This window comes from Podarcis tiliguerta, assembly GCF_965153285.1.
Source record: "Podarcis tiliguerta genome assembly, chromosome: 4".
Classification (NCBI taxonomy): domain Eukaryota; kingdom Metazoa; phylum Chordata; class Lepidosauria; order Squamata; family Lacertidae; genus Podarcis; species Podarcis tiliguerta.
This window is the reverse complement of record NC_139537.1, coordinates 51,971,434-51,997,016: the sequence shown is the minus strand read 5'-3', so window position 1 is coordinate 51,997,016 and position 25,583 is coordinate 51,971,434. Positions and strand designations below refer to the sequence as shown.

Here is a 25,583-nt window from a genome sequence, read left to right as displayed (position 1 = left end):
AAACTTTTTTTCAAAGAGGGCCAGATTTGCTGAAGTGAACATGCGTGAGGACCGACCAAATTTGTCGAGCTTTTTTTAGGATTGAAGTTGTCGAGCTTTTTTTTACCCCACAGTTGCAGTTGCTGAGCTTTTTAAAGGATTTAACTCAGGACATATACTACCACGGGAGCCAAATTAGGCCCCCGAAACGGACTTTGGACATGCCTGCCATAGATTGTGCACATTGGGTGACTACATCGCCGAAGCCCAATCTCTAGTTCACGAACGTGCTGACGGGACTTGAAACACAGTTTGGGAAGAAAGACATCACTGCGTTTTAAGCCGCTAATGTGTACATAGCCCTAATAACAAGCCCCATGAAGTCATCCATTTCGACATATTTTTGCATAGACGACAATGAAAGAGATTTTCCTCATCCGATTTCTGCCTAAGCGCACTCTAAATAGCTCTTTTTTAAAGGGGGCTTCTTCCCGGGTCAAGGTGCATATGGTTGAAGCCCCTATCATATAATGCTTACTGGGGCTTAATGGCGTTGCAAGGCCGGAGTAAAAGCCCTGATACAATCCCACTTTTCTTTTTTTCTTTTTTAAACATCTCCCGGCATACAGTGAGGCATGGACGTCATTTAGGCGTCTTGCGTGATATAACGATATTTAATCTCTCTCTCTCTGGAACTGCAGCCTGGGAAATGTAGTTCGTTTCCAAAGCTGGCTTTCGGTGCCCAATTTCTTTCCCGTTTTCACCCTGCCTGATCTTTTGCCCGCAATTCCCCGGTTTTTAGTTACGCTGAAATAGAAATAGGAACGGAGACGCGCAGCGCCCCCCCCCTCCCGCCTTGCACTGTTGCTAGGCAGCAGACGAGGAAAGAAAGGGCGGGGACTCGGAGGAGCGGCCATTGCAATGACGTAAGCGGCGCGTCCAGTTTTAAAAATAAACGGCGCCTTAAGGTGTAACGTTACTGGGCCGGATATGACCGTTACAGCCCCCCCGAGCGAAAGAGGGAGGGGCGGAAGTGGGAGCGAATCGAAAAGCGGAAATGAGGACTCAACTCTTCCCTCCTCCCGCCCAGAAAAAGAACGGGGGCGGAGTCACGTGGTCAAAGTCGCAGCTCAGGGAGGCGGAGTCACGTGATCCGGGGACCGGGGAGGGGTCGCCATGGGCACCGCGCTGGATATCAAGATCAAGCGGGCGAACAAGCTGTACCATTGTGGGGTGAGTAGCCTTTGGCAGCGGCGTTGGAGCGGAAGGAGACGGCAGGGTCTACGTTGCTCGTCCTCCGCCCCCATTAATATGTTTTTTTTCCCCTGGGGGAGAGGAAGGCTGCAATTCTGTGCCCCCTTCCTTGCCGGTAACTCCCATTGGACTTGAATTGGATTCCTCTTAGGGATCCCGCTGCACGCCGGGCTTCCCTCAGCCGGGCTTGTTTCCGCCCTTAGCCTTCGTAGGATTGCAAGGGGGCCAGCTGGGATGAGTATTCGGCGAGCCTGGCTTCGTTCCCCAGGCAGCAGAAGAAGGGGGCCAGCCATTCTCGCCCTCGCTCCAATTGAGGGCATAATAATAATAATAATAATAATTGTCAGGGCTGGCTCCTGGTCCCAGCTCACAAAGGACCAACGCTGGCTGGTATTTATGTACAAAAGTCTTTATTGAAGTACAGTATCCATTTCCAGTCCGCAGCGCTCCAGCTCTACGTCTAGGCTTTAGACCGGCGAAGCTCCATCTGAGTCTCCGCCCCCTGTACACCAGTTTAAGACTCTAGCTTTACTCCACCTCTTCTTTCTCCTCTGGGTCCTGCTGCCCTCCGGGGCCCCTGTCTCCCTGGATTCTTCTGAGGCTGACGATGACCCCCCTGACTCCTCCCGCTCCCTTCGGCGGGCTTTAGGACCTGGCTCTCTTCCCGGGCTGCCAACTGTGCCTCCCTCCTGTACATTTGAACTTGGCGCGCGCGTGCGTTTAACTTTCCTGATGACCGTTTCCTCACTCCCCGACGGAGGTGTGGTCAATCCTGCCTCATGTTCTCCCGCTGGCAGCGCACCACCTGATCCCGATCCCTGGGACTCCTCCCCCCTACTGCACTCTGGGGGGGACGTGGGCCCGGATTTCCAACTGCTACTCTCTGAGTCCCCTCTGCCCCCTTCTTCCCGAAGTGTTCCCCTGGGCACTCCCCTTGCCCTGACCATGGGAGCTCCTTTCTGTGAATCGTCCGATTCACTGGAAAGACTCAGAGACCTCGGATCGCTGTCATCGCTGACATTTCCTTCGGACTCCTCCCCTTCACTCTCCATTTCCTCCTTATCCTGTGCCTCTGCTCCTGAACCCCTGACAATAATAATAATAATTTATACCCCGCCCATCTGGCTGGGTTTCCCCAGCCACCCTGGGCGGCTTCCAACAAATATTAAAAATACATTAAAACCTCAGTCATTAAAAACTTCCCTAAACAGGACTGCCTTCAGATGTCTTCTAAACGTCAGATAGTTGTTTATCTCTTTGACATATGATGGGAGAGCTTTCCACAGGGCAGACGCTACTACCAAGAAGGCCCTCTGCCTGGTTCACACAAGTGATGGAGAGGAGAGGAGGGTCCTCTCCGTACAAGCAGAGGAGAGAACATAGAGCCCTGCAGCTGCGCCGCTGAACTCCCAACAGCCCCAGATGGCAGACCAGGGCCCAGGAATTATCTACAAGGAATAAAAATCCTGTGGCCGCTGCTTAGTGTACTGTAGGCAGTACTCACTGGGCATAAGACAGTATCTCTGTATGTGCTTTGTCCTTAACCTAGCCTGTGTTGAGATGTGGTGGCATGAAGATCAAAATAAAGCAATTTCCCATTCTCAAAGAAATGGAGACTATTGCAAAATTTAAGGCCAGAGATCAGGGATGGAGATGTTGTTGGACTATCAACTCCAACTGGCATGACCCTTAGAGAGGGTCACAGATTATGCATCCCTGATCTATAGTTAGAATGCTAGCATGTCTGGAGGAAGGGAAATCTGCTATAAAATAAGTGCTTTTTAATCAGGGGTACTCAAGGGTACACAGTACTGACACATATTTTTCTAGAAAAAAGCACTGTATAGAATACTAACCTGATGAGAAGATAGCATGTCTGTTGTCCTGTCTCCAACCTCCGACTCCTGTGTATTATTATTATTATTATTATTATTATTATTATTATTATAGCTATAGTGTTGGTAGGGGTGTTTATCTTTTCATGTGACTCAAACCTACATTTTGAATATAACCGTCTGGGCATGGTTTTACTGGTTCATCCGCTGATAAACTGCAATAGATAAAAAGTTTTCCTTTGCTATGGTTGTAGTCATTGGATAGGGCCTATTCAACCTAGAGTGGCCCAAATAAAAAATTGAATTGATTCTAAGAAATGGGTTGCTGTACTGTACATGTAACAAAACAGAGGACAAGTCTGCATGGCTGAACAGAGACAATTGTGTATTATAAGAGCATTTTAACTGGTGGTGCAGTTGGTGAAAACAAGTGAAAGAGCAGGCTTTTTCAATATTTTTACATTTTCTCTATCCCTATCTGTAAGGGAAACAAACCATTAATCATCATAATGGAGTGATAGCAATGTGCTTAGAGTGGCAGGGTATGTGCGGAAATTCTAGAGGTTGAGACTTGTTTGGTTCAAAAGTGGAATTGGAGAGACTTAAGTACATGGGATCCAATTATTATTATAATTAAATTAATAGAGTCCAAAGATTTTGCTTCAGAGCATGGTTTATCTCCTCCATGATTTTGTTTCTGACAGAGGCCTCTGGAAATGTATTCGGTCCATAAAGGGCCTTCTCTTCTTCTTTGGTTTCTGATGTTCAGAAGTTTAGTGCCTGTGCTCAGAAAGTCCCCATTTAGCTGTTGCAACTTGCACTTCCTCAAGCCCTGTGAAGTTTCTGTGACCAGAGCTCAGAAACTGCTCACAGGAATGAAATTCCCTAGAACACAGGGAGTCTCAAACACTGTGCTTAAGATTTCAGATTAAAACTGCAGAGTGGAAGGAAAGGAGGACCTTTTTCTGCCTCCCCACTTTCAGCTACTCTCTGAAGACTGGAGAAGTGACCCTCTTAAGAATATCAGGGGTGTGGGCAGGGGAAGGACTAGACCATGTGAAAAATGAACATAATATTTTAGCTACAGTTCATTCATTTTCAGCTTTGAATTCTTGTTATAAAGAAGCACACCTGGACATTCCGTTGTTGCGCCCATAATCTAGGTTTAACGTGCCTTTTAGATCCTAGCTTTCATATCTGTTTCTCACACTGCACACACAGTCAGCAAGTGATCCTGAGGAGAGGATGAGATGCAACACACTTCCTAGAGAAGTTATGTTTTAGAGCTCCTTTTAGATGAGCGATCTGGGAACAGAATGTCAAAAATAACTGTTTTGTTTACTCGGTGCCATTGTCAAAATGCTTTATAAATTTTTTTACTGGGAATCCCTAAGCTCAGCTAAAGATGTTACAAACTCATCTCTTTAATTATGAATCGTAATCTCACTAATACATGGGCTTGCTTTCCTTAGGAAGTCATCTGCCACTACTGTGACACAAACCAGAGCTAGTCATGTTTCATTTATAACCTCTTTCATTTTGGAGAATTCCAAAGTGTGTTGCAGCAAAGTGGCACACAGGAAAAAGCTCCTGAATGGAGTGGAGCTGCATTTGTCAATGACTCTGTTAATGGTATAGCAGTGATGTGAGTTTTCCATTTCATATGCTCAGTAACAACGAATGGGTATCAACTGCAAACACTGCATTAGGCAAACTCGACAGTTTCAAAGTTTTTGGTTCTGTTTACTAAATACAAGTAAATTAAATAGGCTAAGTTAGATCACTCTAGAGCAGGGCTTGTCAACCTGATTCTGCAGCACAAGCTGAATCCTCCTTCCATCGAGCACTGGTAGGCGGTAAGGAAATTTTACCATCAAGAAAGATGCATTAGTGGGCGGTAGGTATAAAAAGGTTGACTACCCCTGCTCTAGAGCATCAGAAAACTTACCAGTGCAAATTGCTCCAAGTTGCAGAAGAAAAATTTCTAGAAAATCTTCCAGTTAAATTTTTCTTCTTCTTGAAAATCCAAATCACTGCTATTTAGCGGTGTCACATAATAGTTGGAGCTAGGACAGAAGAGTTCCAGACAAATTATGTACTCTTCCCCCATGTCACCCCCTTCCGTTCATCATGCTTTTTGATAATGACAGCACATTGCCATTGAAACATAAAAAAGATAACGAGCAGTGGGTGGGTGGTTCTTGATTTTTCTCTCTCCTCCCCATTTCCACCCACTTAGGAAGTTCTCACTGGAGTGGTGGTCATAACAAGTAAGGATGCAGTCCAGCACCAGGGCATCTCCTTAACAATGGAAGGATCTGTCAACCTGCAGCTGAGTGCCAAAAGTGTTGGTGTGTTTGAAGCCTTCTGCAATTCCGTTAAGGTACAAATATGAAAAGTTTTCCTAAAACTCTTCTTTATTTTTGTGAAGCTGGAGTATCAAAGGTCATGGTTGGATCATCACCAAAATATGGAGTGTTAAAATACCCCAAAACTTAGCTTGGCTTTCATAGTCACCGTCTGTGCAGAGAGATAAGCAACTTCTTCAGTTTCTAATAGTGAATTTTGAGCTTGGAGCTCTCTGAAAAGCTTACATTCAATAAGCCATATCATTGTTCTGTCTATATGCCTGCAGTAGTCATGCATTTTGAGGTATCCTGAGGGGCTGATACCTGCATTGGAACTGGTGAAGGGTTAAACTACACAGCGATATATGGCTTTTTAGCTTTCCTTTTTCTGTAAATAAGATTTTTTTTATACATTTCGAAAATCAACAGTTAAATAATAAAACTGATGATGGGCCACTTAAATTCTTAACCACACTTTCCATGTTTCATTTTCTTTCTTTCCTCCCCTTTTGCAGCCTATTCAGCTTATTAACAGTACTGTAGAAATGGTAAAACCTGGAAAACTGCCCAGTGGTAAAACAGAAATTCCTTTTGAGTTTCCACTGCAAGTGAAGGGGAACAAAGTTCTCTATGAAACCTACCATGGAGTTTTTGTCAACATCCAGGTAAGAGAGGCTTTCAGTTTGGCAGGCATAAGTTACTTGTGGGAATGTGCAACCATAGCTATTAATATTTCTTATTTGCAATTGTATTTTTATGCTAAGCCAGTTTAAAATACTGAAACACACAAGAATTATGATACATATGTTAAAAAGAAGAGTTGTCTTAATTTTGGCTCCTCAGGAACAGATGGCATGAGCTCCTTGGCCAAAGTTTCTCCTCTGCTACATATTGCAAAGCAGACTCCATAAATCTAATTTGTTTTCCTGATAGTTTAATCTGCTTCTTTTCAGATAAAAAAATGTCTGTAATAGAGAGAACACATTAAAGGAGAGTACCTAGTACAAGATTGCTAGAGTGCTCTTCTGTAGATTCACCTTTTCATTTCCACTTACATCACATGGGTGATGCTTCTATACATCTGCACGATGTTTCCAAACTTCTCTCTTTGTGCCAGCTGTCTTTCTTATTTAATGAATTTCCTCTTACCTAGTTTTGGCTCAGGCTTCTTCCAGATAGAACATCTGCTGTGAGCAGCAACAACATGACAGAAGCTGTGCCAATGCATATGCTGAGTTACTTCATACAAAGTTTTAACTGAGAACTGATACAGTCACTGATGCTTAAGCCATTTTTATTAAACTGGAGCAAAGGGAGCAATTTCACTGAGGTCAGCAGGAGCTTCAATGGAGGCCTCTGTAGGGCTACTCACTCTTTTTCCTTGTGTAGGGGGGCCAATAAGATATCTAGCTTGTGAAGAGTTTTTTGTTCCTCGCGCTTGCAGAACATTTTATTTGTTATTTTGAATAAACTGGCTTTATCATTACTGCACAGGCATGAGAGTTCATGTAGCTTGGTCCAAAGATATAAGAAAATATAGTTTAACAGTTGTTAAGATAGTTATTATTTTTTTAAAATTTAGTCTGTCACTTGTAAAAAACAAAAACAACATTTAGATGTGTTTCCAGTTGATCTTTAATTGAAACACTCCCCCCCCCCCGCACAAATACATTAAATGCTTAAAAAGTATAAAGTTAAGCACTTAATAAGTCGTACTTTATGAATTTAACTCTCCCATTAAAATTAATGATATATATAGGTGTTTAAATTTGGAACACTTCCCCTGTTATAGTTGTTAAAAATGAAGCAAAATAAACAGCAAGGGCCCTGTGATTAAAAAAATTACCATTGGTAATTAAGAGTGCTCTCTGCAGAAATGCTTTCCCTCAAACTACAAGCAGTTCAGATATTTATTCTTAGAACTTGCCTTATTCCTTTACTGTAGGGTTTTGATGACGTAAATGAACTTGCTCACCATGGAATTCTTTTTGAGATGAACCATAGAATCACAGAACTGTAGAGCTGGTAGGGACCACAACTAGAGCTGCATTGTAGTACAGTGGTACCTCGGTTTTCGAGCGTCTCAGAAGCCAAATGTTTCGGTTTTCGAACACCAAAAACCTGGAAGTACATAATTGCTTCCATTTCCGAACGTGCCTCGGAAGTCAAACAGCTTCTGCTGCGTGTTTTTCCATTTTTCCAATTGAACTTGCAGCCACGGTTTTCCAGTGTTTCGGAAGTTAAACTGTCTTCCGGAACGGATTATGTTCGAGAACCAAGGTACCACTATAAGTGGGTATTGCAGCACTTCCTGTGACAAGATAATTTTGCAGAAGATATAAACTGTTTTCAACACAGGTTGTGCATAAAAGTCTAATGGTGAGTTGGAACAAATGTGAAGTCCATTTTTCAGATATGGGGGGGGGGGTTATATAAACCTAGATTAATCATCAGAAAGACGTGCCTCTCAAATTACTAATCAACAAAATAACTTGTTAGTAGGTTGCATTCTTTTTCCTCTTCCCAGATGGAATAAATGACTGTTTTTCCTTTGCATAGTACACCCTTCGATGTGACATGCGGCGCTCTCTCCTGGCTAAGGATTTGACTAAGACTTGTGAATTTATTGTCCATTCGCCAGTAAGTACTTGCCAAAACATGCACTGGTGAATTGGCAGTTATGTAAGGAATCAATGGGGATTTATAACAGGAAGAATGTGGACCTGAAGTTGGGGGAAATGACAGAAGACGTCGTGCGAATTCTCTCATTCCAAGAAGGCAGGGGTTTTGATCTGTTACAGAACAGTTAGATCATGACTTGGTTCACACATCACAGTGAGCCAAACTATGGCTTATTGGAGTCACATGACCATCCTGGCTCCTGGAGAGGAACTTGCACCTGCTTTGCTCTTCCTGGTATTTTTAGTGCATTCTGAGTGTTGTCCAGACCTAGGATCATGGTTTAGGTTTTTCCTCCTTAGCCATAATCAGTAGCAAAGGTTTGGCTTACTGTGTGCACACCATGTCATTATCGTTTATGTTCCACTCTCCTTTTAATTCTGTACTGAAACTGCATCTTGTTTCTATGCCTGAGGTAAACACTATCCTAGAATGCCCCGTTACTATAATGAGACTTTTCTTCATAGCCACTAGAGATTATGGGAAGGAGACCTCTTCCCTCTAGGCTGATGAGAGCATGTATCAAAGGACTGCCCCACAGATGGCCAGTTGGGATTGCTGGCACATTTTCCACCAAGCAAGAACGACCTTTCCTATAGTCATCCATTATTGTTTTTGTAATACGTGACTTGGAAAATACCTTGGTTCTCAAACATCTTAGTTGTCAAACAGATTGGCTCCCAAACGCCGCAAACCTGGAAGTGTTCCTGTTTGCGATCGTTTTTCAGAAGCCGAAAGTCCAACGCTGCTTCTGCTTGAGTGCAGGATGCTCCTGCAGCCAATCAGAAGCCGCGCCTTGGTTTTCAAATGGTTTCGGGAGTCAAACGGTCTCCCAGAATGGATTAAGTTCGAGAACTGAGGTACCACTGTAAATATAACGCCTCGGGCATCATAAATTGACAAATAGTAGACTTACCACTTTGACCCTTCTTTTCATTCTGTTGCAGCCTCAGAAAGGTAAACCAACCCCAAGCCCAGTGGACTTTACTATTACTCCTGAAACTCTACAGAACGTGAAAGAGGTAAGACCCATATTCCTGTAAGGGATACAGTGCTAGTGTGCTTACTGAAAATTTGGTTGTTTAGATGCAGTGTCAAACCATGCATAGATACCAAGGAGCCCTGTTTGTGTGTGTTCCTGTCCGCCCCCCGCTCCCACTCTGGTTTTTTCCTTCTCCAGTCTAGTGGCAATCCATAGCTGGCCATCACACCTGGCCTGGGTAAACCATTGCACAACAGTCTGTGCAAACCAGCATTGCAATCCCAGTTCTTACTGTGGTTTATCATCTAATGACCATTTGCCCAGATGAGATGTAACAGCCTGTGGAGAAATCGCCATTTAAAATGTGTTTTTCCTAGAACAGGGTTTGGTTTATTATTTTTAGATGCAGTGTATTTGTATGTGGGGTTATGATCAAGAGCATATGCTTGGTGGCTACATAATCCAGTTCCTGTCCTTCACGACAAAGCAAATTTGATCGGTCAAGGGTTTTAAAATGTTCAATGGTTCTGTGCTTTTCCCTAAAATACCTTTCTTTCAGCACAAGTACTCCATTCCCATCTTCTGCCATCATGCTTTCCCCCTTTTCAGATAAGAGCTTAAACTACAACATATAAAGGGTTTTCAGTTTAGATGGTAACAATCTCGTAGAGCAGTTATTAAAGGCAGTCCTTATATCGAGGATCCTTTTAATTTCTTGGTTGCTTGTATTCATTTTTATTTATTGGATTTGTATTCTGTCCTTCATCAAAAGAGATCAGGGTAGTTCACAAGATAAAAAAGGCAACATAAAAGCACAAATAAATAGTTAAAACAGAGGCAACAAAACAATAATTGTATGGAATGAAACACTAGCTTTAATAAACTTAAGTTTCAATGGAAACAGAATTTTTTCTTTCAGTATTGTCTGTGTTTGATGGACACTGGTCACAGGAAAAAGCAGTATTGTGTGGTGTGATTTAGGATTTTAATCCTTGTTTTGCTAAATTAGGAGACTTCTAGTATGAACTTGGATTAAAAGGCAATCATACAGATTTGGCTGGGCAAGTCTACCTTCCTTTGTAACAGACTTAGAGTGACCTAGAGAATATTTCCAGGTTATTTCTTATTTGTAATGTACCTAAAGTGTTGTACAGAGTTTTTGGAAACCGACACAGATCCTGCTTGCAGGCTTAGTTTAATACAAAGGGAAATCACAGAACAGAACGGGGGAAATGGCAATTCTTGATTAGATTACCTACCTTCTCCTTTAACTTCACTTTGCATTTAGAGGGCATTGCTCCCAAAGTTTCTCATAAGAGGCCATCTCAACTCTACAAACTGCATCATAACACAGCCCCTCACAGGGGAGCTTGTGGTGGTCAACTCAGATGCTGCGGTTAAGAGTATTGAACTCCAGTTGGTACGAGTGGAAACCTGTGGTACGTCTTTATACATGTCTGTCTATAAATATTCCAGAGAGTTTGGTTTTACGTTTTAAAAGCACGACAAAGTGTTTCCAACTTAGCCATTAAATTGAAATGGCCCTAGAATAATTGAAAGCTGGTCACGCCACATGTTGGAAAATTCCCAAAGTACTTGTAGTGCACATCTGCGTAGGTCATAACATGGGTGTGCAAACAACAATTTACATGTGTATTCAAATCTCTGAATTTGTAGGACTTTGGTTCTTAATTGGAAGCACTCCATCCCTGGCCAACTGTAGAAATGTTCTAGTACTTGAAGCAGCAAGCATGGTAATATGTTATTTAGCAAAGTTTGCTTTCCTTTTAATGCCACTTTTGCAAAGGCTGTGCTGAAGGTTATGCCAGAGATGCTACTGAGATTCAGAATATTCAGATTGCTGATGGAGATGTCTGCAGAAATCTTCCTATTCCAATCTACATGGTATTCCCCAGACTCTTCACCTGCCCCACCTTGGAAACCACAAACTTCAAAGTTGGTAAGGAATAGATAGTTTGACTTATTCCTATTATTCTTTATTTACTGGTTGCATTATATAGATACAGGTCTATCGGCAACTTACAAAAATTAATTTTAGGAGCAGGTAGTCCCAGTGGTTTTAGTGTAGGTCTATTCTGAGTGACTAAGGTTGGATATCACCATAAAAAATTACCTGGAATTGGCACATATTATATTGGTAGTCATCAGCTTATTTTCTGAGGTCAAGAATCTAGCAAGGCAACTTGCTGCCAGCATATTTCTTCCCTAGTTAAGTTAAAGCAATAGTTTGACTTGATTTTTCAGTGCTGGCTGTCTGGAACTCCCTGAAAAGTTCCTGTTGTTTTGATTAGGATAGAGACATACTCAGTACCTAGAAATGCTTGGATATTTTTATGCTGCCTTTCAAGGAATCCAGTTGGAGCTGAATTTTTGAGGTATTACTTGGCACCCAAGGATGTACTGATCTACTTGTATCTAATGAGATGCTAATCCAGTCTCTACCTAATCATTATTTCAAACCATTTTGCAAGCTACAAATGTACTACTAAGATTACAGGGGCCTGGGTGACAATGCTATTTCCAAGATTGTGTCGTTTGTTCCTCTAGAATTTGAAGTTAATGTCGTCGTCCTCTTGCATGACGATCACCTCATCACGGAGAACTTTCCACTGAAGCTCTGCAGGCTCTGATTAATTAGAACAGTTTCAGGAATACCATTGGGCCCAGAAGCCTCCTATCAGTCGGGAATCCAGTGCGTTGGCACTGCGAAAACCAAGCAATGTGATTGCTGCCGTGTATTCTCAAATCCTAAGGCGATAGAAGAATGAAATTTAGGTGTTCTGTACACTTGCAGCTATAAAAGTGCTCTCTCGAGGTTGTTGCCCAACATGGACCAGCTGAATTTTGCCCCGATTCTGCTGTGGAGTCAAGTGTTTATCAGATGTTGAAGAGCTGCCTCTGCTTATGGTGAAACTGTATCACATACAAGACCACTCTCTAGCTGAACTACCCCTTCAGCTGCTTGATCCTTGTTTGTATTGGTTCTGCTAGCAAGAGATCACAACACGAAGGAGTTTTGTTTGCCAATATGTATTTCCAGTTGAAGCCATTTCCTATCCATGTCAGAGTATGCTCACTGTGCTTACATATAGTAATACTATACAATTTTTGAAGAAAATCTACTGAAATCTGAGTAAGAGCAGTGTGGTAGGAATTACATTTACCTAAGCAGCGGACCTGAATTTTTCAAAAACTACTATACAGAAATTCCTGTTTTCACCATTGGCATTTTAAATAAAAACTTTGAATGAATGCTCCTGGCCATCAACTGCCCGTGGGGGATATTTTGGCTTGGGTGCAATGGTTTAACATAAATAGCATAGGATTCATCAGTATTGGAGCACCAACTATAATGATTAGCTCTCGTCTGCCTGCAAGCAGAATGGTATTACACTGCCATCTTCGGACACGTTTGCCTTTAGAATGAGACAAAATCCACTTGAGTTGAACTAAGGGACAATTGGGACACAGAAGAGGAGATGGTAGAATAAATACCATGCTACGTATCCTTGAGAGGTGTTAGCCTACAAGCTTACTAAAGGAATGGAACCACCTGGTGATGTTCATTTTTGCCTAGACCTGATCCCATGTCCTTGCTGCATTGCCTTACCAGGTTCTAAACGTTGTACACCAACCAAATACAGCCCATTTCTGAGTTGTGTCTACTTGCATAATGGAATATGTAGCTCATTATCCAAAAGTGCCTGTTAAGTGACGGGAGCTTTGATTTCTTCCTCCAAATATGTCTGTTGCTAAAATGGATGAAGTCCTCTCACATATGCAATGCATATTAGAAAGCAAACTAAAATTCTGTGGCTTGCTCATAGTATGTCATGTTATGTAACAACTTGTGTCTCTACCCAAGTTAGGCGTGCACTGGTCTTCCTGGGAAGTGGTTTCTATAATCTTCTTTTGGAATCTACAGGGAAAACATGCTACGAGGTGCTGACATGTGCCCATCTACTTTTACATACAATTAGCCTACATTTTACATACATACATTACATGTAGATCATGTTAGCTCAGCCTTTACAGGAGGTGATATTATGGTCAGGTCTCACCATGGTCTTTGAGCCTAATAAAAGTGGCACTGGTGCTCTGTTTACAGTTGTACCACTAGCAGCACACCTGCCAGAAGTGGTGATGATAGCCCTGCTCAGTCATTTTACCCGTTACTGCAGCTATTAGGCAGAGTAGGTGGAAATGAGCAATGCATTGAAAAACAGGAAGGACCAAAAAACTGATATGGGCAACAATAAAAGGGCCTTTTTTAAAAAAAGAACTGTAGAAAGGGACAGTAACGCTGTGTAGAGAATAGGGCAACTTAAACAGGGCAATGTACACACCAAGGAAAACACTACTCTGAAACCCAACAGCTAAGCTACTGGGGGATTCAGAAGAAAAACTATGTGACAGAACTCTGTCCAGGGGCAAAAAAGGCAGTCAAACTGCCGGCAGAGTAACAGAGCTGAGCATGAGACACAGGCCAAATGTGTGACCCAGTTCCTCGTAAGTGAAGGCAGGACTGAACCCAGGCTTCAGAAGTGGCAAGCAGGAGCTGTCGGTCTTGCCTGAAATGCATTTCTGGGAGATGTTTCAATGGACTCAGGTGAGCTTAGCTCCCCCTAGTGCTCAAAGACAGGAATGCAGACACCACGCAAGAAAAGTTTCAACTCTCATTTCCTTGAAGTTCCCTCAAGTTATTGGATAAGCAGCAAAGAAATGCAGGCCACACAAAAAACAGAACAAGTATATGCAATGCAGACAACAAATAGCTGAACATCTGAATGCAGCAAGAAACCACTAGCCTATGCACATGAAACAAAACGTAGGATTACAAAACTAATTATGAGTTATGAAAATCCATTTTCTTAAAAGAGGTTTGTCAGACAACTACACAGTTGATATTGTTCATTTTTATTGGTTCAGAGGCTGTAATAAATGTGATTACAAAGTTCTGCTTTGAAAGTATGCGGCTATTTCAGTACTGTATTCTGAATGCAGGTAAAATGAGCAAATACTCAGCATCTAGACAACGTATAGAAGGTCTTCAGTTATGAATCAAACATTTAAATGCAACATTTTGAATCAGAAAGAGTGACACAAAAGAGATCCATGGTTTAGGGTTGGAATTCCCAAACAGCCTTTTTGTTAAATTACAGGGCATTTTCAGCAATCAACTTACAAGCATCTTGTCGGTACAAATGCCTCTTAATATTTGATTATCAGTAAAGGCAGCCCATTATTCATCTAAATAACCCAAAACTGGCCAAGGGCTGCATCCCTTGACAAGAGTTGCTTTTCTGCTACAATTTGGTGTTTATTTGCCAAGAGGGGGGAGAGGAAAATGGTGCATTCCTGCTTCATGAGGAGCTTTCTCCGCGGTTGAGTAGAGCAAAGTCATTGTTTTATATTTTGTACCCAGCCATTTCATTTTGAAATGCTGAAAGACAGTTCCTGATGTAATTTAAAATAGTTAATACGCAACCTTAATTTTAAAAGCTTTGGTATTCACATGAATTTACTTGTGGCTAATTAAGAACAGTGAGGCTATACCAATATAAAATAAGTGTGGCTATTTATTTCTTTTAAAAAAACTAAAGCTAATTCCTTACAACAACTGAACAGGCTAGTTTATTTGCTCACTTTGAAGGAAACTATTATGGACTTTGTATGCAAATTTTAAGGAAACCTACTCACAGGTGGTTTGCAAATGCTGGCATGCAGGATGAGAAAATAAACTCAATTCAGAGCTGATCTTTCTTTTTCACAAGCAGGAAGATGAGGACTGTTACAGGGTCAGCCTCTCTCACAAAGCGTTACACAAGTTTGTCTGCTTTCTCTTCCACAAGCATGTCTGGGCATCTTTCAAACATGGTTCTTTGGATTCAGTATTCCAAATTTTAGCTTATCTTTGAAGCCAAATATTAGCCAAGAATTATTTTTGAAGGGCAGATTACTAACTTGTTTTTGAAAGCACTGAATACTAAAAAAAAAAAAAGGTGCTTATGAGTCTACACCTGGAATTTTCAGGCTGTTCTACTGCTCTCATCTGGAAATTAAAAAAACCTCTCTTAGAACCAGTACCAAGCTTTTAATTCGCTGAACAGCACTGCCGGCTCTTAACCAGCCTCCTGAATTCACAAGCGTCACAACATTTGGATCCACAGAAGCTAGAAACAGAAACAGATACTTCCTCCTTAAATATATGTATTCCTGTGTTAAGGGGATAAACATTTGTTAGGCAAATTTTGAAGGCTGCTAACTTTGTTTTGCTGCAATGCAACCACGGTATTCATTGCTTATGTCTATAAACCAGATTACTACTGCCAATACAATAGAAACCATTGAATAAAATAGCAGAATTTCTAACTGCATCGTTGCTTAAAAGTATTTCAGAGGAATTGTTTATTGTATGTAACATACGATACTCTATAAACTGGTGACGACTCCACACACCTTTATCATCATGATTCTGTATGATGTGAATCACATATTCTTGCTAATCTGTATGTAGCATCTAAGTGGTTCTGTTTCGACCAGGAAGCTCAGGATAATCTTCAGGTAACAAAACATGACGACGACAGGTTGGGCATGTGCTGTGCTCCTTAATCCATGGACCGATACACTAAATGTAAAAAAGCAAGCATTCAGAAACCTTTCATTTAAAAAGTAGGGCTATGGGAGGTGGGCAACATTTTTTTAAAATGACATTTTTCTACAGTTCTGAGCACTCTAGATTCATGCTACCAAAGGAAGACAAGTGGTAGCACCTTAAGCATAACTTTGAAACATTATGGTGCATATAAAAAAGACGTGACTTCAGTTAAATCCAAACTTCTGCAACTAGGCTTTGAATTCAAACATTTTCTAATAATCACTAGTGAACGACCTATGCTAAAAGGCTGACAATTTAATTAGAAGGGCTGTCACCTAATTAAAGAATTCAATACTGATCATTGGCTTTTCAGCAGATTACATCAATGTATGACATTTACACATTAGTCTTTCTGGAAATGTTGGAAGCGAAAGGCAACTCGGAATTCTAATGAAAGCTCCCACTTATTGTCAGACAATATTAAAGACGGCTCTATTAAAGTTTTCTACTACAGGTATACACCAAAGCCCACCAACTGCAACAGCAAATAAAAAAAATTGGAACATGCAATTTCAACTAAAATGTTTACCTTCTCTATTGCTGATATTTAAGAATGTTGCAATCAAACCACTCAAAGTGCTTGCAAATCAGCATAGCAATTGCTATTAATACTAGTAATAATGTTACTAGTAGCTGTAGACAGTCTTAATCTACTGAATAGGCAACCTGGGCAATTCTTAATTTCTAAAGCATTTTGTCCTAAACCATATTGTGGCGCTTCACGGAAATGTTCACGAGATTGTAACTGGCTGTATGTTGAGATACAGATACATAAAGTAGCAAAAAGTTACATGAGTGGCCCATTTCAGCCCCCTGAAAGTATGATGTTTTGGACACATGCCACTACAACCACAAGTGTATGTTATAGAGGAGTTGCTTCTCTAGCATATCCAGGACTGAGGGTGGCTTGAGCTTCACTGCCTCAAGGTGAACTTGGTATTCCTATTTACATGCTCTGGGATTGGGATTTTCAGTCACTGAAAAGTAAATTCCAAAGTAAAACCTTATCTTTCTGTTTAGCCTTTTTGTTTTCTGAAATGTAATCCCAGAATTTTGGCCAACGAAGAGCCAATGCCCATAATACAATCCTTTCAATAGCAAGCAGCAGCCGTAAAGGTAAAGGGACGCCTGACCATTAGGTCCAGTCGTGGCCGACTCTGGGGTTGCGGCGCTCATCTCGCTTTATTGGCCGAGGGAGCCGGCGTACAGCTTCTGGGTCATGTGGCCAGCATGACTAAGCCGCTTCTGGCGAAACCAGAGCAGCGCATGGAAACGCCGTTTACCTTCCCGCCGGAGCGGTACCTATTCATCTATTTGCACTTTGACGTGCTTTTGAACTGCTAGGTTGGCAGGAGCTGGGACTGAACAATGGGAGCTCACCCCGTCACAAGGGAATCAAACCGCCGACCTTCTGATCGGCAAGTCCTAGGCTCTGTGGTTTAACCCACAGCGAACACACTTATTTAGACAAAATGTTAGGAGTGCCTGTGTGTGCAGCCTTTGGAGGGCAATCTACAAACTTACAAAGACACGAGCAACAGATCTAATACAAGTTACCTTGCTGGATTTATGGTTCCACTTACCACTTTGTGAAATCTGTGGCCACAGTCTAGCACATGCAACATTTCGGTAGTTAGTTCATCATGACATATTACACAGGGATCATTATCCTATAGAAACAAATGCATTTATAATAATTTCAAAACGAGTTACAAAGCTACTGTCTTCCTACTGCACAGAGAATGACTAATTCCCATAGCCGGAACATGTGCCTTGCAAGTCCCAAGGATCTCCTCTTAAAGGTGGAAGAATGAAGGTTTCTGTCCCAGACCCCAAAGAGCTGCTGTCAGAAAGAGCACCAAGTACTGGGGAATAGACAGAACAATCATTTGACTCAGCATACGATAGGGTCCAAACTGTCCAGTTTAGCAGCTTCCATAATGTTACATTTACTATTCAGATATAATCATTTTGAACCACTTTACAGACACAGGCTGTCTCCAACCTTAATTTGAGAAGAGAACACAAAAATCCAGCCTGTTTTAGAGTCGAGAAGTTGGGTGTATAACTAGATCCCAAGTTCTGTGAGCAAATTCCTATTTAGCAACAGGGTGCGCTTGACTCCCCAGCAACGACCTGAAAATCTACTCCAGAGTTAGAAATTCTCTGGTGGCGTGAAAACAGTATCTGAAAATCGTCTCCTTAACCTCACTTCCATTCACAGAAGCTTCTACTGGATCCAAGCACCTTTCAAGAAAAAAATTATCCTTTTGTTCACAGAAGGGCACCTTTGGATCCAATTCATGGGTAGGCAAACTAAGGCCCGGATCCGGCCCAACTGCCTTCTAAATCTGGCCTGCGGGCGGTCCGGGAATCAGTGTGTTTTTACACGAGTAGAATGTGTCCTTTTATTTAAAATGCATCTCTGGGTTATTTGTGGGGCAGAGGAATTCGTCCTCCCCCCAAAAAAATAGTCCAGCCCCCCACAAGGTCTGAGGGACAGTGGACCGCCCCCCTACTGAAAAGGTTTGCTGACCCCTGACAATTCATTGCTGACATTTTAAAATTAACTTCCATTTGTGAAGCAAGTCATTTGGGATAATGATAATCTTTGAGGGTGCCAATGGACTTAAGCTGGCACAATGAAACTTCCATTTCCTCTCCCTGAGTGCCCCCCCCCAAATCTGCTCTTGTGGGTCTTCCCAACTCTCCAGAGCTGATTCTGAGGGCATGCAGGGTAAAGTCCCTTACACCAGCAGAACTGCAGCGTTGGATTCAGTCACCAAACAGGAAGTCTACAAAATATTTTAAGATTGACGAGGAGCTAACATGCCAAAAGGTTTTCCCCGAGAGCTCAGGACACTAGAAGATTTCTATGTACCTTTTGAGGAAGGTTTAATTTCAGTATTCTAAAGGCCAAGGGTAAAGTTTTTGGATTTTCAAGAAAATAGATCTTTTTACCAACTCACTCTCCCTGGCACTTCTCAAATGTCTTCTACAAAGTTAAAGGCTAAATGCTTGCTTTTAAAGATATGCTATGCTAGAGATTTCGGGGGGTGGGGACCAGAGGGTTCTATTCAATGCTACACGAACAGAGTTCCATTCCAGGCAGCAGAACTTCCCCTTCATCTCCTCTCCCATCTTGCTCCCAAAAACTGAATCCCTCAGATTTTGAAGATCTGTAGGTGGAAAGGAGAACATTCTGTTGCACAAGAAGAAGTCTGCTGCACAAGAACAGCAGCAATGGATACAACCTAGTTAAAAGCAAATGTTGCCTAACTACGCATATAAAATTATTCACTGTTTTTACTGTTAACATTGACAATGATACAAAGACCTACAGCGGCATCGCTTGATTTCTTCCACTTTGATTTTGATGTTTCTCCAACTGTTTTCCAAGGCGTGTGACTTGACGGAGGTGGGAGAGTCGTCTTCTTTGTTTTCTCGTTAGCAAGTTTAGACTTGGAGAGGTTAGACACACTTCGTCCTGGCGCCTTCAGCAATTTTTGAGTCTGATTTCTGCTCCCTCCAGAAGTGGTGGAAGATGCCCCTTCGATTTTCCCCGAAGAAGGGAGAACCTAAAGAGAGATAATGAAATCTGAGAACATCTTAAGAAAATACCAGGGTTGTAGCTCAGTGATCGAGCTCATGCTTCACATGCAAAAAGTCCCAGCATCTCGGGGTAGAGTTGGCGGAGAGGCCTTGGATGAAATCCTAGGCAGCAGCTGCCAATCAGTGTTTTCAATACTGAGCTAGACTGAGCAACTGTATTAGTATAAGGCAGCTTCCTATAGCCCTATACTCAGTTCTCCCATCCTAGCAGACCATTTGCAACCCACATCCCTGGTCTCCACCCTCAAACTGCTACTGATCCGATGTCTGGCTGTGGTCGCTTCGGCCAAAACTGGTTCTCCAACCTGACCCAGCTGCCTTTGTGGATCAATCCAAGGCAAGGACTTCCATAGATGCAGCTCCTCTATTTTGTAACCTAGACAAAGAGCAGGAACCTGAACTTCTTTGTACCACAGAGACCCCATGCCCTGGCACACATATTTTATATATATATATATATATAATATATATATATGCAGGTTTTGGTGTCCTCGGGTGTCTTCCCGTGTAAAAGTTGGGGTGTCTAGGCGACGTTTCGACGAGGTCTCACTCGTCATCTTCAGGCTGGTGCTTTCGGCTTCTTGTTACTGGAACAGAGCAGGATCTCAGTGTTTGAGTTCCTATAAATACTGTTGAGGAGGTGTGGTGTATAGCCTCCAATGTTCTGGGCAGAGAGGAGGTTCCCAGGCTAGTGTGCCTTTTCTTCTTTTGTTCCTTAATTACTTGAGGGATATCTTGAGTGATTTCTTGAGTGATTTCCTGAATCCCACTTAGGTGGGTCATTAGGTGTGGATTAGTTGCTAAAGCCTTCGTGTCTTGAACTCTTGAACTTTGTGAAGAGTTTTTCTGAGAAGATGGCTGTACTGCACTTGGTTGTGCTCTGGCTTGGCTTCGTGTATAGGGGCGGATACCAGCAAAACAGGGTTACGAAGCTAATCCAAAAAGAAACACCCCCCAAAAACCAAGACACAGAAGAAAACAATGGCATAGCCCTCCTTCCTTATATCAAGGGCACTACAGATAAAATTAGCAAAATCCTCCATAAACACAATATCAAAACAGCCTTTTGCACCAACCAAAAAATAGCCAATATCCTCAGAAACCCCAAGGATAAAATTCAGTTGGAAAACCAAGGGGTCTATGAAATACCCTGCAAAGTCTGCCCAGCCACGTACATTGGACAAACAAACAGACGAATAAATGCACGGATCGCAGAACACAAGAATGCCGTCAAAAAAGAAGAAAAAACTTCCTCTCTTTTCCAACACATGAAAGAAACAGGACACGAAATTAATTTTGCAGATTCCAAATTGCTCTTTAACATGGAACATCACCACAAGAGAATAATCATGGAAGCCATCGAGATAGAGAAACACCCTCACAACATGAACAAGCGTGACGACACATCCCGCTTGCCAGACATCTGGAAATTAGCCCTCCCCACAAAATCTGACACCAGATCCAGAGGCACACAGAACGCCATCACCAATCAACCACACCAGACCCAAACCCAGACCCTCTCCACAGATAAATTACAGACACCATCCAGTAGCCAAACCAGGGTGGCACCTCCGGATGCTGCACCCCCCTGCAATCCCTACACAGATCTGGCTGGCACAGGCCACAAAACCACAGCTCGCCCCTATACACGAAGCCAAGCCAGAGCACAACCAAGTGCAGTACAGCCATCTTCTCAGAAAAACTCTTCACAAAGTTCAAGAGTTCAAGACACGAAGGCTTTAGCAACTAATCCACACCTAATGACCCACCTAAGTGGGATTCAGGAAATCACTCAAGAAATCACTCAAGATATCCCTCAAGTAATTAAGGAACAAAAGAAGAAAAGGCACACTAGCCTGGGAACCTCCTCTCTGCCCAGAACATTGGAGGCTATACACCACACCTCCTCAACAGTATTTATAGGAACTCAAACACTGAGATCCTGCTCTGTTCCAGTAACAAGAAGCCGAAAGCACCAGCCTGAAGATGACGAGTGAGACCTCGTCGAAACGTCGCCTAGACACCCCAACTTTTACACGGGAAGACACCCGAGGACACCAAAACCTGCATTCCTGTACCCGTGAAAATCTACGAAAGCAATATATATATATATATATATATATATATATATATATATATATATTACCATAACTTGTATTACCATAACATAAATAAATAAACATATATATATTACCATAACACATATATATATATATATATATATATATATATATATATATATATATTACCATAACTTGTGTTTTCAGCATTTCAAACATTTCTGGCAACTTACCTTTTTCTTGCTTGGACGATCCAAAATAGATTCTGTTACCCTGTTTAGGAGTTCAGCTGTGCTCCATTTGTTTCTATTCTTGTCTTGGACTTCTTCAATGACATTTCCAATATCTGATCTGCAGCAGGAGGAAGAAAAGTTATACATTTATTACCAGTGTGAATACACAGCGATGTCACAAAGAGCCTTCCCCCCCTGATATCTATATTGGTCAGCTAACAACATAGATCTCTGGATGGCTTGCAGAAAGCTTAGGTGCATGTTAGCCCCCTGGAATATCTGACTCGAATATCTGACTAACAACATCTTCTTTTACAAATATGGAGCCAATATCCAGCTATCAATTCATCTCTACCCAAAAGCAACCTGGCAATTTTGCTTCCGACAGTGTTAAGGAAATAGACGGTCAGGATTCCACTACAAGTTCAAAAGGTTACTATACAGTCAAATGGCATTTTGGAAGAACACGTAATTTCCTTAAAACTGCTTCAGGAAAGTGTATGCAGGCGAAACACTCAACATAAATGGTCAGCATCAAGGAATATAGGACTGAAAATATTCGAGCAATAGGGTCATTGAGAAACTGAATCTTATCAGTATCCTGAAGCAAGACTCTGCTCAACTTACACCAACCAGTGGAAAGCAAAGTAAAAATAACTGGGGACAACTCTTCTGTTGATGGCAATGCATAGCTATATGGATGATATAAGGCACTGCTGCCAAGCCTGGAGTTTGCCTGTATCGAGACAAAGACCACGATGAAGGACCACAAAGAAAAGGCGTGTCTGCTGTTGTCAGAAACTGCTTATGCTACTGGCAAGAAGGGCAGCTGCCATTTTACTACAAGCTCTTGTTTAACCGAGAAAAAGTGCAGTCAGAAGCAAGCAACTGTGGATTGCTCTGCCACGTTATCTTTTTAGATGGTTATGTGCCAGGGTTACGACATTGAAAATCAGGGACAAGATAGCAGCTTAAACTAGGAAGGGGAAAAACATACACCAAGAGGTAGTCTCCAGCAGAATTGTGAGGAATCGGTTTAACTGATGGAAAATACCTTGTAAGGTGAGGAAATATAATTATGAGTTTATCAATGACGTCTTCATATAGTTGTGGCAGCGCTGGCCTACTTATAGCATTCGCATGGTCCAGCCCTGCAGCTGCTGCTGCTGCTGGCTCTTCTTGGCTGCTGTGTTGCAGTTGGGTGTCCTGGATAGATCTTCTAGAATTTCCTGGTGACTGGGGTAGGCATATGTAATCAGAAAGTGCCATATCTCTGCAGTCAGGAGACACTTCTTCCAAGCCTTTATTTGCCAGAGAGTACTTAGAATCTTTCTTGGATGTTTTATTTCCCAGATGCTTGTTAACTATGGAGTGCAGAGGATTATCGTCGTCAGAACTTGAAAAGGTAGCAAACAAATTAGAGGGCAGGTGCGGAGCTGCAGCTGAATACATTACAATGGCTGGGTCGTTAATAGGAGGCCTCTCATGTGTTACCTGAGGGGAAAAAGAATACCCCAAATAAGGCGAGGAATATTTTCAAGCATTCTAAAGAATTCAAGCTTCTGCTACTTCCAGGGTGGCTTTATTATTATTATTATTACAGTGGTACCTCGGTTTCGAATGTAATCCATTACAGAAAACCGTTCCGACTTCCAAAACATTCAAAAACCGAGGCACAAAGGGCGCTCTGCAAATTTAATTGAGAAAATTGAGACACTCAGCTGAAGCCGTTTGACTTCCGAGGTGCATTCGAAAATGGAAGCATTCACTTCCGGGTTTTTGGCGTTCGAAAACCAAAACGTTAGTCTTCCGAGACGTTCAAAAACCAAGGTACCACTGTATTATTATCCCCCAGCCATTCTGGGCAGCTTCCAACAGATAAAAAAACATAATAAAACATCAAACATTAAAAATTTCCCTATAAAGTCTTCACAATCAAATTGCCCATTAAAAATTAAGACAAAAAGATACAGTTTCAGCTTCATCTGCTTTACCCAGGTGGCACTGCAACACCATTGGGTTTTTGGAAAAGTGAGGTTTTAAAGATGTGACCTGCTCTTCTCACATTATCCCATACATAGACGCCAAAATTATAAGCAGAACACTGCTTTGAGATTTTCTGTCAGAGTGCCTTTCACGCCCTTCAGAATGAATCACCCCCATAACCCTTTTCCTACTTCAACATCCCCGGGCTCTTCAATGAAGGTGCGGCTGAACTGTGGCAGGTGGGCTGAAGATCTGAAAGCAAGAAGATGGGAAGGGGCTTCTCAAGCCTCTTCACCACCCTCTGCTCTTCCAAATAGTGTTGGGGGTCTCAAGAAACCGGCTTTTGGAGACTGCACCTCACCCCAGGATATGCAACTTTGGGAAGCCACTGGGATGTGGCACTGTGTCTCCTCCACCCCTTGCCACATGAATTGTTTTGGTACACATCAATGCACTGGAAAGCTCGTATGAGCAAGATGGAGGTGCTACAACATATTTTTCAATATGTGAGCTAGATATAATGTTACTTCATGTTTTAGATGCATCCAATCTATAATGAGAATTTCACGGTGTACTGGCTTTCGACACAAAACAGTTAACAAAGACTTACGGATGAGAGGACACTTGGAGGTTGAAGTTCTGCAATTTCCACTTTGGAGATACTATCAAGAAAGGCACCATTTTTCACCATGTAAATTCTCTCGTCAAACTGCCTCTGCAAAAAGAACAGAGGGGAGATATTCAAAGTGAGCAGTAATGTTTCCCTAGCTAGGCAATTCTTCTTACGGCTCAGCTAAACTTCCAGTGGCTTCAGATAGGATTCTACAGAAGCACTAGTTTGACCCCTTGTATATTCTTATGTAAATAGAACACATTTTTAAAAAGGAAAAAAAGTTATAAAGTCCGTCCTAGGGAGAAATCGATACATATTAGTCTACATACAGAAATCTGCAAAAGAAGTTAATTCACTTCTATCGAAAAGAGAAAGCTACTAAAACCTGTATCTTTACAATAATTAACATAATAGACATACCTCTGCTTTCCTAATTTCGTCTTTGGTATTAGATATAAAGGACTCCCAAGAATTAATCTGTAACTTCAACTGGGGTACTGAAGAGTGGCTGGAGGGGGCAGTGAGAGAGAGACACACACACACACACAAAATTTTAGTTAGTTCTATGCCATGGTGATAGTTTGAGATTAAGAAGGACTTCCAAGAAAAATAATGCTACCCCAAAATGACATTCCAGTATTTTAATCCATAAAAAAGATTTGATTTTTACTGTCTAGCCAGGAGGGCAGTAGTCGATATTCCAGATATATATTCCATCACCTGGAGTGAACACTGTAACCCAGACTCATCTGAAGTACTAGAGTTTGTAACATTTTAAAGTATGTGTCCTCCAGTTTTTCTCCAGTCTTTTAACCAGAGGCTTCAAAGAATGTCTTTCTCTAGACAATAGCAAAACACAGAGGGGGTCTCCAAATATAAGAACCGAAAGACAAAGTCACAGGGTCCCAAGTGGGAATGAAATTATTATTATTTAAACATTAACTGTACATAAAATTGTATAGTGTACAGTACACAACGTGAATTCTTCAAGTTGTAACTACTATGTGTGTGTGTGAATATATATGAATCCAATTTGATTCTGAAGAAGCACAAAGCAATATATAATCCTGGAGATTATGTCAATTATTTTATCTCTATTGTTTGGAGGACTTAGTTATTTTTATTCAATGGCTGGTGCTTGGAGAATTTATGTTTTCTAATTTGTAATTTTCCAAAAATACATAAGCTTACATGTATACCCTGTATTTAAAGAATCCTTATTTTTATATCATTTCCTTGTAACTTGGGTTACTGCAACTTTGTCTTTCTTCTCCAGACAATCCCATTATCATATGTAGGATTGGGTGAACTAATACAATATGT

The 25,583-nt window shown here is 41.8% G+C and overlaps 3 protein-coding genes across 4 annotated transcripts in view; 1 reads left to right on the top strand and 2 right to left on the bottom strand.

Moving 5' to 3' along the window:
* The window catches only part of DYRK1A (dual specificity tyrosine phosphorylation regulated kinase 1A), a 111,457-nt gene extending 110,603 nt beyond the window's left edge, over nt 1-854 (bottom strand). The window contains exon 1 of the mRNA XM_083438688.1: nt 518-854. The gene's annotated coding sequence lies outside the window, so the exon portion shown is untranslated. The remainder of the gene's footprint in view (nt 1-517) is intronic.
* A 206-nt stretch (nt 855-1,060) lies between these two features.
* Nucleotides 1,061-11,900, top strand: VPS26C (VPS26 endosomal protein sorting factor C). Its single transcript, XM_083438736.1, has 8 exons — nt 1,061-1,212; nt 5,308-5,451; nt 5,932-6,081; nt 7,976-8,056; nt 9,043-9,117; nt 10,366-10,516; nt 10,885-11,037; nt 11,646-11,900. The coding sequence occupies exons 1-8, from the start codon at nt 1,156-1,158 to the stop codon at nt 11,726-11,728; spliced, it is 894 nt and encodes a 297-aa protein (XP_083294862.1). The 5' UTR covers nt 1,061-1,155; the 3' UTR covers nt 11,729-11,900.
* Nucleotides 11,901-13,999: 2,099 nt separating this feature from the next.
* TTC3 (tetratricopeptide repeat domain 3) overlaps nt 14,000-25,583 on the bottom strand; it is a 60,236-nt gene continuing 48,652 nt past the window's right edge. For both annotated transcript variants that reach the window (XM_083438667.1, XM_083438668.1), the window contains exons 40-46: nt 24,681-24,768; nt 24,258-24,362; nt 22,716-23,155; nt 21,662-21,779; nt 19,098-19,334; nt 17,340-17,426; nt 14,000-15,726 (exon numbers count right to left, since the gene is read on the bottom strand). In XM_083438667.1, coding sequence (XP_083294793.1) covers nt 15,619-15,726; nt 17,340-17,426; nt 19,098-19,334; nt 21,662-21,779; nt 22,716-23,155; nt 24,258-24,362; nt 24,681-24,768 — 1,183 coding nt within the window. In that variant the 3' untranslated portion in view covers nt 14,000-15,618. The remainder of the gene's footprint in view (nt 15,727-17,339; nt 17,427-19,097; nt 19,335-21,661; nt 21,780-22,715; nt 23,156-24,257; nt 24,363-24,680; nt 24,769-25,583) is intronic.